This window comes from Rhyacophila brunnea, unplaced genomic scaffold (genome assembly GCF_057557595.1).
Source record: "Rhyacophila brunnea isolate RB1 unplaced genomic scaffold, BYU_Rbru_1.0 scaffold_13, whole genome shotgun sequence".
NCBI classification, from domain to species: domain Eukaryota; kingdom Metazoa; phylum Arthropoda; class Insecta; order Trichoptera; family Rhyacophilidae; genus Rhyacophila; species Rhyacophila brunnea.
In genome coordinates this window covers 40,530,749-40,542,721 of record NW_028232785.1, presented here as the reverse complement: position 1 = coordinate 40,542,721, position 11,973 = coordinate 40,530,749, and the positions used below count along the sequence as shown (strand labels likewise).

The following is an 11,973-nucleotide window of genomic DNA, read 5'->3' as shown; positions in this document are numbered from 1 at the left end:
ATTTTGAACATATTATATTGATTAAGATGAGATATCCGATGATAAGATGAGTTATGCTCTGAAAATACCATAAAAGCTCCGTTTTGACCTACACTGAGCATGTAGGCCCTTAAGTGCGTACCTTCACTTTATTATGCAATAGGTAGGTGCTATGTAGGTAGAAACTTTGATATCCAAAATACAACCATAGAGAGTTAGATAAATATTTTTTATTGTAGATTTCTTTTAAATACATCGTACCGACATTCCAATATAAACTAATATTAAATTAAATAATGTTTGAGGCTTTCACGGTTGTTTTTATCGTAGTAGATTCTTGGATTTCCACCGTGTGTCCTTCCTTCTTTACTCGACGTTTCGGGCTCGTTGCAGAGGCCATTATCAAGAGATGATAATATGTTTTATGATAACTTCTAGAACAGTAAAGAAGCGTGTGAGTGAACACGAGAGGGCATACCGACTTAAACATTATACGATGTCGGCAATTGCCGAGCACTCGATGGATACAGGACACAAATTTGACTTTGAAACCAAGATATTGGGTCGGAATAAAGGATATTTCGCACGATTGGTAAAGGAGGCCATTGAAATCCATAGAAACCCTGAAAATATTAATAGGGATGATGGATTACGGTTAAAAATGTCATGGCTTACGGCACTATCAGCAAAATCCAATATTCGAGCCGGTTTCCCTGGTCGTAACGATTGACAGATTACTCTGAGCAACGTTTGCTCTTAGCTAATCGGATTCCTTTTGACATTCTTGGAGCAACGTTTACATTCACATACCTACACTACATTTTCATTATAAAACATATCATCTCTTGATAATGGCCTCTGCAACGAGCCCGAAACGTCGAGTAAAGAAGGACACACGGTGGAAACCCAAAAATCCACTACAATAATATTAAATTATTTGATCCTTTCCTTGAAACCATAAATAAATTAAGTCCTTTGTCTTTCTTATTTTATACAAAAATCTTCATTTTCAATAGTTATCATTGTACCTATTGTCATACTATGAACAAAGCAATAAATTTTACGACTGGTGCAAACTTTTTTTCAATACAATTATTGTTGTAAGCCAAAAATATCTGTTCTGTGAACTATCGATGCCCTGTGAAGGGCAATTTGGTTGAATACAATTATTGTTTTGGAAGTCTAGGTAGGTGCTTATTTAGTTGTTAACCAGCCAACCGCTGGCATAAGTCCAAATGTTTTATGGGTCATTAAAAACTCCTTTATTTAAATATATAACAATCACTCAAGTTTGATTAAATAATTAAGTTATTGAGATATCCAGGGTTCCAGCGGCTAGCTCAGGTGTCCGTCGAACCCCGGATTCACAAAAAAAAAGAAAGGAGATATTTATGTTTGTTAAATTCAATAAAACACTAAGTCTTTCTTGTGCGGGTCTTAGCGTTATATATTTTAATATTTAGTTGGACAACGTTATTTTGTAGTCTTTCATATATTTTGTTTTTACAATAAGTTTCGCAGGTCCGTACATAGTTTTCAAGGGACGCTTACTGACTTTTTTTTATTCTTTTTCAAATTCCTCGTACCCACGCCGACCAGTAAAAAGGACTCTCGTGATTGGCCAAATCTGATCGCATGATCCTTTTAATTTGACGAATCACGAGGACCACCTCGGCGCAGGCGCGCGGAGATTTTACCGTTGCGCAATGCGCGACAAAATTTATTATATTTGAATAGTTATATTTAGTCTTAAAATTATCTCTTTCATCCATCATTATTTATGCTTTAAAATCTATCTTAATTACACCTCCGCCCAGTAAGTGATTTTCACGCACCGGACGAAGGCCTTTACTCATATATAAACTTTAACGTAGTTGAGCAGGGAACCAAATCAGGTGTTTTATTCAATTGTATATAGAGATCAGGGTTGCGGTTCGGCCCGTCTTTTATTTAATATTTACAGAAACCAACAAAAGCCTGTTGATAACAGGTATGTGTCATTATGTTTAATTTAGCAGTGTTCGAAATGAAAAAAATACGAACCAGAGCGCTCGATAATTGTATGAAATTATTTATCTAATTTTATAATTTATTATTATAGTACCTAGCTGTTGTAAGTGACGTGCCGTGGAGGTAGGCAGGTCATGCTTGACGAACAACGAATATGAATAGGTATTACAACTTTTGAGTGGAGTGGCGGTTTTCCATGAAGCAGACTGTCACCTCCGAAAGGGGTGGGGGGTGTAGGATGATGCGCTGGACCCCCCTGATGATGATGTAATGTCACGGTGATATCGTCTGCTGGCTTCTTTCGGGGACATGCTTATGTTGATTGACAACGCGGAATTATAGGCGAAAACAGGGCGTTTATTTGTCGGAATACATTTACAGTCAAGTAGTACAGCGTAGAAAATATTTTAAAAAAAAAATAATTAAATTTAAAATGGCGGGTGACGCCAGCGGCCGCGGCCGACGTCTGCAGAGAGTAGAGACCAAAAACCGAATGACTCAACCTTTTTGGAGAGCAGGTCAACTCTAGGCAAGAATAAAAATAAAACCTACAAATTCTGTCACTGAAAAATGACAAAAACACTCTGCATAACATGTACCTGGCTTGTAGGTAGGTACCTTGGATCTCCTATTTCTGAGAATTCGTGCTCACCACAGAAATTGTCAACCCAACCTTTTTTAGGTACCTACCTGCTTTGGAAGGGGCTGGATTTCTTTGCTAGGTAGATACATATTTTGAAATATTTGTACTAGGTCATTGATATACTACTAGATGAGCAGTTCCCATACAAGTGTCATTTTAAAAATGTACCTACCACAAAAGATATAACGAATTTCGTCTTATAATATTTCCTTGTAGGTATAATGCGTTAAGACCGTTAACATGGATTCCCGAATTTCATCCGTATTGCCCTGGCTGTAAAACTAAATTTGCGTTCTTGGAGTAGTGAACCTCAGGGTGCTGCAACGCAAAACAGACAGAGCAAGTCGTCATGCGCTGACTATTAGTTAGAGTAAGATGCAAGCTAGAGCGGGCTTACTCAGTAAGTTTTAACAAAGGCCGAGTCGCTGAAAATCGGGCGTCATTTTAAGAAGCATAATGATTCATCCAGTAGTATATCAATGGAACTAGGTTCACAAATACATATTTTTTCAAAATAATCTCAAATCAGATATTCTAGGTATTAGGTACATTGTATGGCTGGGAACTTTGCTTCCAAAATTTATACAGGTAAGTGAACGAATTTAATACCTATTGGTCAAAATTGGATGAAATGTAGGTAATAATATTAAAAGATGATAGGTATTAATAATTACTATTTTTGGCATCTAAAATATTGTGCTGACAATTGTTTTAAGTTATATAGGTAACTACAAAATCGTTTGGCTTTAAAATTACAGCTAAAATTGACTAAGTATAGAATTTATAATGACGCTAGGTTTTACTTGGCTTGCTTATAGAATTAATGTAGGTATAAAAAAAAAATGCAGGATTTTATTTATATTAAGGGCTAGACTGATTCTATTAAATTTTGTAGAACTTGCAAAAGGGTGACTATAAATTTCCATACATCTAAGCTTACGGGCTAGAAATTTGCCTCGCAGTCGATCTGTTCATGTTTGCATGAATCAGCCCAATGATGATTCAGGCCTCATGGCCTTGGATCCTCTGAGGATGCCATGGTTTAGGTGGTATCAAGACGATGCAGGCGAATCGTTAGAAAGTACCGACATATTAGTTAAGATTGTTTAGAAAATAATGAAACCATAAAATATCCTGGTAACCATCATATTATTCCTATTTTTGTACCTATTGTAATACCTACCTAAAGGCGGAATTTTTCAGAAGTATCCAAACCAGTCAGCACCTCAGATTTCCACGTACCTAAAAACACCGTTTGAGACTACCTAGATAACAAATGACTATTAAAGTAATTATCTAGGTAGGTACCCAACACATTTGCATACAATTTGTCTACTCAATGGCTCAAATAGACTATGACAATAGGTCATATAAATGCCGAAAACAATTTTGTTATGTTGGCGTCCTGTGTCACAGAGTGTAAATACGATGTCATAGCTGTCATACAATATGTATGTATAATATTGGAATGGCATAGATATGATCATAGACACTAAATCGCTCTTAGCATATATGTGCCCGATCGTCATATAGTCTATTTGGGGCTACACTTTGCATATGGACGTCACTGGCTGTAGTTATATTCATCCACCTGCCGTCATAGTGCGGGGGTGCTCTAAATCTCTCGTCAGGAGGATCCCAATAGAACTATCCCTATTTTAATTGATGGACACAACCGTCCTCCAGGTATCTCTATCCCGAGGTTTCTCTCCCTGTCTCCAGTCGGTCACACGCAGCCTATCTGCGTCCCTCTTGAGTCATGACGTAATCCACCCGTTTCCCTCAAGGGCCGAGTACTATAGGTTCCTTCATAAACTTTATGGAGAGCTCCATTAATCGCATTTACTATAAATGGAGAACAGTGACATCCCTAGATAAAATGCCGCCCCCAGACTCCCCCCAAAACCCAAAATCCACTCAATTTTTCATAAAGTGTTTTTTTATCATTGTTTCATAACTCCAATATCTTATAAATTGTGTTGTATGGATACATACATTACTAACAAAATATAATTACCACTAAATTTAATTTTATTTAAATGCCATCTCTGCTTCAATAGACAATATTGCGAGTCCACAGTTTCAGATGCATTTAAAAATACACCTTCACTTTCAAAACTCGCGAGTGACTGGCAAAAATATTTTTGGATAAAAAAGATGTAAAGTAAACGGAAGTAAGCTAGTGAGATCCCCGGGGTTCCAGCGGCTAGCTCAGGAGTCCATCGAACCCCGGATTCACAAAAAAGAGAAAATTCAAACGGTTGGAGTGTAAATAAAACACAGTCCTTCGTGCTCGTAACGTGATATAGTTTATATTTTACATTTTCTTAATTTTTAGTTTTACAAATTATATTTGGGATTTTTACAGTTGTAGTCGTCAGGTCCGTGCCTATCGGAAAGGGGACGCTTACTGCCTTTTCTTTTCTTTTTTCAAATCTCGCGTACCTACGCCGTCCAACAAAAAGGACTCTCGTGATTGGCCAAATTTTATCGCCTGATTTTGATTTGACGAATCACGAGGACCACCTCGGCGCAGGCGCGCAGGGATTTTTACGTTGCCGGCAAGCGCGGCAAAATTTATTATATTTAAATCCTTATGTTTAGTCTTAAAATTATCTCTTTCATCCATCATCATTTTTACTTTTTAAATTAAAAAGAAATACTTACGTGGTTGAGCAAGGAATCAGATTAGATGTTTTATGAAGCCGTTTCTAGAGGTCAGGGTTACGTTTCGACTTGAGCTACTAAATGATTATTTTACACCGGGAGAAGCCCGCCTGTAACAGGGGTGTATCACTAGACATCGCGAACCCGAAAAAAGGTACAGTCCTGTTAAACCTTTTATGTTAATTAAAGATATTTCCGTTATTACACACAAGTTTAGGTAGCTATTTTCACATATACCGAACGATTCTTCTCGATTTGCCGCCTTTCGAATAACTGCCGCCCCCAAGCGACGCTCAATCTGCCTACCCCCACAGGACGTCACTGATGGAGAATACCTGACTCATTTGCGCTTTGCTTTTTTGAGAAAATGCAGGCCCAAGTAGGTACCTACCTATTATTATTTTTAGTGACATCTTGTCGAGAGGATATTGTTAAATAAAATTTTATTGGTCATTTTCATGATGTGACTTGATTAATTTATCTTACATTATTTACCTACCTACCTATTTAATTTTATGGATGAATTGTTTTGCTAAAATATTTTTTTAGCTATGGCAACCTTCATGCAAATGTCGAAATCGAAATGTCAACAAGACTGACAAGACGTCACTATGGAAGCAATCTTTTTGTTGTTTATTTGAATAATTCGACGGAATTATGAGCGACGCAGGCTCAAAATGGATATTAAAACAGAGCCAGAGGACTATAAAGATCCCAAACCACACGCGGAAGACGTTTTTGATTCAGAAAATATGCGTAATTATGAAAAATCTGAAAAAATACCTGCGATAAAAAATGAATGTCATTCTCTTCAATACGAGGTTGGTCAATTAGATTATGAATGTGTCATTATTTAGATATCATGATAAGTGGCCCAACAACCGAGGGCGGGTCCTAGTCTCCTCAAAGAACTTCCTCCATCACCCCGTATCCTAGGACAGTGTTCTCCGGTCACTCTACCATCTTTGTTGTCACTATCCAACCGCCGGAGTCTGGGCCTGTCTGTCGACTTCTGATCCGTATCCAGGATTCTCTCGGTCGTTGAGCACTGTCCGTTCTTGCCAATGACATATTAAATGGACGACTCACTTCATACCCGGCGTGCACGAGAAATTGTGCATGAAAGTCATTCACAGATGTATAGGTAGATGTCACGTGACCATTGACGTATCCGTTTCCATTATGCGATACAAGCTTCGAGAATTTATAGTAATATAACCTTTATTGTAATGGCGTATTAGTGTCATGACTCATTGCGTTAGAAACAGATTCTCGGTTACTTACGACTTCTCGGAGATTAGACGCAAGTGAGCCCAGCGAATCACAGGCGACTGACTGTCCAATGGTTCCTGTCATTCAATTGCATTGAATAAACATTCATCAATATCTTAAAATGGCATTTTATAAATAATAAATAATACTAACACAGCAAAGTGATATCCCATCTTTCTTGGAGTGTTTAGTAGATTTTTTTACAATTTTTAACTAGCCACATTGGCATTTTGTAACACAATAATAACAGTGGAGTCGAAACCTGACAGTCAGAAATTTTGTATGGGCAGACCCAGCGGTGTCGCCAAACCGCTTGCAAGCAGAATGTTCATTTGAGCGTAGGATACCGATATTAAAATATGAATTTCGCCATCCGGCAGACCCGACACAAAGTGAGTGTCATTTTATTTTCTAGATGCTTCGTCCATATTAATGTCATTGGTTCTTGCTATATGGCCCGCCCGTCGAAGCCTGCCAAGTTTTAAGAACAAGGAGATACATTCTTCTCGGAAGAGGTTTTCAATTTCAGTTTATTTATTTTTTAACATATTGTGGACATTACAAATTATAAGTTTAAGACGTTCACAACATGACATTTCGAAACAAAGAAAACAGTATTACATAAAAAAAGAGATAGATCAGTAGATAAATTAGATAGGTACAAGGAAGTACACCGGATGAGTTAAGCAAACCCTATTAAACTGAAAGTGAAAACAGTGAAAAATATGAAACTACAAAAACTCGATTACTTGCAGCATTTTGGAGTCTGATTTTAAATGAGTATGATACTGTGAAGATACTGCGTTTCCCTAGCGATGTGTGCTATCAAACAACGGCGAGGGGTGGAAGTAGGCTATTAAGATCTGACATAAATAGTACACACTCAACTTTATCAGTGAAACGTATTTGGTTTCATTGAACTAAGACTACAATACTATGTTGATAGTGTTTGTTAGTTTTTTAAAATGAATAGAATCTCCCAAGAGTTCCACCACACAAAAAAGGTTGGTTTAAGAGAAAAAGAAGTTACTTTTAACTTATTTGGTGTGTTTATACTGCTTGCAGGCAGATGTTGAAATTAAAAAGGAAATCGCATCAGATTGGGAACACTACAAGACTTTCTTTCATGACAATGACGCACCGGATTCATCTGCGCATGGAAGTCAAGTATCAGAGATATCTTCGCAGGATGCTATGGCCAATCGAAACGAGGTGAGAGTAATCGATTTTTGGTCAGGCGATTATTATAATACTTACTATTGAATGATTAGACAGGGATCGGACTTTGGAACTGTAACATAACTACTGTAACATACTCTTATACCGACTGTTTACGCTGCAAATAAAACTCGCTCCTCCATCCATCGGAGCAACCACCAAATCTCGACTTCTCATCTGTCTTTCTGACGACCTCTTCATCCACAACACCATGGCTCCCATAGTGATGACCAGTGGCGGCTGGCGATTTTTGGATTGTAATTTTTGAGGGTGCGCTAGAAACTTACCTTATTGAAAAATGAAATCAATTCGGCGTTGTTTTTGATTTGACAAAACGTTATTGACATTTGGGAAATTAAGTACCTGTATGTTTTATATTTTTAATAAAACATGATGCGAGTTACTTGAATCTTTATTGGATTAGTTTTAAGAAACGATTGTATCTCTTATAGTAGATAAATACCTCTTACTTTTAACGGAAGCCATCTTATTCTATATAAGTACATTAGGTATCTTTTGCAATTTGTACACTGTATGAATAATGATTATTATGAAACTGCACTTTGTGAAATAGTATTAAGATTTATTAGCTTATTACTAGAATTCATGAATTAATAATTTTCTATATTATAAATAACCTACATCATTTCGCGTTTAGTCAGCACACAGGATAATGAAATATTAATTTTCCAGAAATGCGGTAGGTAGCAAAATTATTTTTATCTTCACTGATTTAAATTGGAGTACACATAAATCAAAATATCTTTCCGACATTGTATTTCTTACCGATTTTCAATTTAGAAAATAATGAATTCTATTGTTTATAGTTTTACCGGCGTTTTACATACGAAGATTGCTAAATATGATACTAAACATAATTTGACCGTGAACAGTAAGCTGCAGCGTCTATAATAAAGCGTCAATTACATTGAGCTTCTTTACGAGCTGTTTGTTGGCGAATTTACATTCTGCCTGTAAAGTCGCCCAGTGTAATCATCGAACAAGCTAACAAGCAGGTTGTAAACAGTCTACCGAGAAAAGTTGAAAGCCGGTCAACTTTACACGCTACACGCCGGCGTGTGGGCCTACTGCGTCTGCGCAGTAGCAACCTCCCGGTAAAAAAACGAACTACGTTCTGTCAAAATAGTCGCTGGCTTGTGGCTTCTCAGCGAATGGAAAGTTTTGTGTGTAATCATCAAATCGCAGTAGCTGAATTGCCCGCTTTTAAATTCGCCAACAAACAGCTCGTAAAGAAGCTCAGTGTAATTGACGCTTAACAAACCATAATCAAAATCTGTAATTCCTCTCTACTCAGACCAATATGATGTCATTTTACCCGGTCGGCGCACGATATTCTGGAACTTACGCATGGCGAAAACGATTAGCATGGTTTAAGTTGTTTTATAATGACTTTAGTTCATACTAAGCTTTGTGTTAATTTTAAGTAAACTAAATATATTGCGCAAATGATTTCAGTGAGGATGACGTATACGGTGCAAGTGCCTGTATTATCGCCTATCGGCAATATGGGCACATCAATTTATGGTTTGCATTACAATAAGTGAGCGATAATATTAAAAACCTATGAAGAAAAAATATGATGTTGAACGATGTTTCATAGCAATGCAAGCAGTGCAGTGCACTTGTATGATGTTAGACCAGTCGCCGCTGGTGATGACCTCCTACAAGTGATCCTCAGTCATAAGGGTCCAATAAAGAAGATGTGTGTTTTTTTTAAGTGCTTTAATTCCATTAATTTTTTTCAGACTTCCTCCATGAGAAATAACACCGGGATCATAGACAATGTCGCTGTTACTATGGCAACTCATCTTAACGAACACAATTCATTGGACAACGTAGCGACTACAGAAAAACACTGCAAAATCAATGAAGAAGCTATACATTATAAGCAGAACGTAGATATATTAGACGTTGATATAACCATAGATGAATCAGATGTAAAATCAGAAGTAACTGATGCCCAAGAGAATTTTTCACACCGTAATATTAAAGGGAGTTCTACTAACTGTCAACAAAACGTCGATTTACCGGATATTGATATAACTATACAGGAGTCGAATGTAAAATTGGAAGTTTTGAATACGCAAAGAGATGCGTTATCTGGGGTTACCTCGGATTTAGTTAGCAATAATATGAAAAGGAGTTCTGCTAATTTTCTAAATGAAAACGTGAAATGTAACGCGTCTGGCTTGATCGCATGTAATGATGTAATACTGGACACCGGATGTATGTTCGGCATGAACAAAACGTGTAATTGTTCAGCGGTTTGCGCCGAATCGTCAGATATTTCGAATGCGGTGACAAAAAAGCGAGGCCGTAAACGGATACGCACCGACGGCGCAGTCTACAAATGCAACTTTTGCCCGTTTGAAAGTAAACAAATTGGCTGCCTGAACCGACACAAAATGATACACGATGTCGAAAAGCCGTTCAAATGTTCGCTGTGCTCGTTCGAATGCACACGCAGGAGTAATTTGCAGCGGCACATAATGTTTCACAGCGGCAATCGCCCATTCAAATGTGAAAAATGTAAATATTCGTGTATTTCTTTAGACGTGTTGCGTAGACATGTAATTACGCACAGTACGGAATCGCCGTACGCTTGTACAGAGTGCGAATTCACGTGTAAAGCTCCGCACTATTTAAAAAAACATCAAAGACTTCATAGAATCGTTCGGGAATACAAATGTAAAACTTGCGAATACGTATGCACGCGGCAGAGGAGTCTCAAAGAACATAGATTGTCGGTACATAAAAATGATAAAAAACATAAATGCAGTGTTTGTCCGTACAGATGTAAAAAGACTGGCGATTTAAAGAAGCATAATTTGATACATACGGACGAATCGCCTTTTAAATGCGATGTGTGTAGTTTCAGTTGTAGGTTTACGTCCAGTTTAAAAAGACACAGTGCTACGCATAGTGACGTCACGAATTTTAAGTGTGAATCGTGTGATTTCGAGTCACGGCAGTTAATAGAACTTAAAAAACACTTGATAATTCACAGTGGATTAAAACTTTATAACTGTGACGTCTGTCCGTGTATTTGTAAAACCGCCAGCGGTTTACGAAAGCACAGGATAAAGAAGCATAATGCATAAGCATAATTGTTTCATAAGTGTTGAGAATAACGGATCGTTTAGAGGATGTTAAATTATCAACATAGTTTTATTTATATGATTAACTTTATTATTATCAACTTCATGAATAATAATATACAGAGTAATGATTACATTTTGTTATGCGACCGTTACAATAGACCTTCGAGTACACACTGTTGTCACGCCGGACACCCAAGTGAACATAGAACTGTAATTAGTATTAATTAGTATTTAGCATTGGCGGACAGCCAGTGCCATAGTTAAACGAAGTAATAATATTCTTAAATTATTTCTTATAATATTTAGTTATGTTATTATATTAGACGGCTATATATCAACAATAAGAAAATGGGTATTTGACATTCTTCGGGTCATTGTTTACACGGTTACATATAAATTGTGCGTAAAACATTTCACCGTGGCACAGTTCGCCGTAAGCTTTCTATCGGAAAGAGATAACCGTATACTATACGGTCTCAAATTTTATTAGATTCAATATGAACATTAATTCAATTTCCATAGCTTATTTTGGTAAAATTCATGAATTCAAGAATGAAAACCTAACCTAACCTAAAAATAGTCCAGTATATAGACTATTTTCAAAATTTGTTTGCTGCTGGCTTCCTGTAATGTGTGAACCGACAAGAACCTTGTTTTATTTAGACATGAATTTTATGTCGGTACTACACGACCCAAAGAGGTTGGACGGTCTTTATAATACGGCCGTATATTTCCGACACAACTGGATTAGCTGGATATATGGACACCACACCGCGCCTCCAAGAATCCCTGTTGCTCGCCGGTTTTCTTGCTTTATTCTAGGTCATTCCAGCGGGACGTAGCTCCGCCGTATATACTATAGATAATATTTAGCGGCCTTCCAGGATGCCAGAATCCAGTCGGCTTGAAAAACAGGCAAGCCAAGTTTCTGGTATCCCACCGCATCGCAAATATCTGTCTTCGAAGCTCAGTATACGGTTTTCCTGAGCCTTCGTAAGGTGCCATGATTCGCCATAATGCAAAACTAATAGATGAAATCATTTTCTGATAGTCTTAAGAGCA

The 11,973-nt window shown here is 37.3% G+C and overlaps 1 protein-coding gene across 1 annotated transcript; it reads left to right on the top strand.

The window, feature by feature from the left end:
* Nucleotides 1-5,865: 5,865 nt before the first annotated feature.
* LOC147077522 (uncharacterized) lies at nt 5,866-11,031 on the top strand. The gene is made up of 3 exons (XM_085940858.1): nt 5,866-6,120; nt 7,637-7,783; nt 9,556-11,031. Exons 1-3 carry the CDS (start codon nt 5,977-5,979, stop codon nt 10,909-10,911), a joined length of 1,647 nt encoding a protein of 548 aa, XP_085796984.1. The 5' UTR covers nt 5,866-5,976; the 3' UTR covers nt 10,912-11,031.
* The last annotated feature ends 942 nt before the right edge of the window (nt 11,032-11,973 follow it).

Bases quoted from the DNA above. Each gene is read 5' to 3' on its own strand.
- LOC147077522 (XM_085940858.1), top strand. From the start codon at position 5,977: ATGGATATTAAAACAGAGCCAGAGGACTATAAAGATCCCAAACCACAC. The intron at 6,121-7,636 runs GTTGGTCAATTA...TACTGCTTGCAG, and splicing joins GTCATTCTCTTCAATACGAG to GCAGATGTTGAAATTAAAAA. The intron at 7,784-9,555 runs GTGAGAGTAATC...AATTTTTTTCAG, and splicing joins CTATGGCCAATCGAAACGAG to ACTTCCTCCATGAGAAATAA.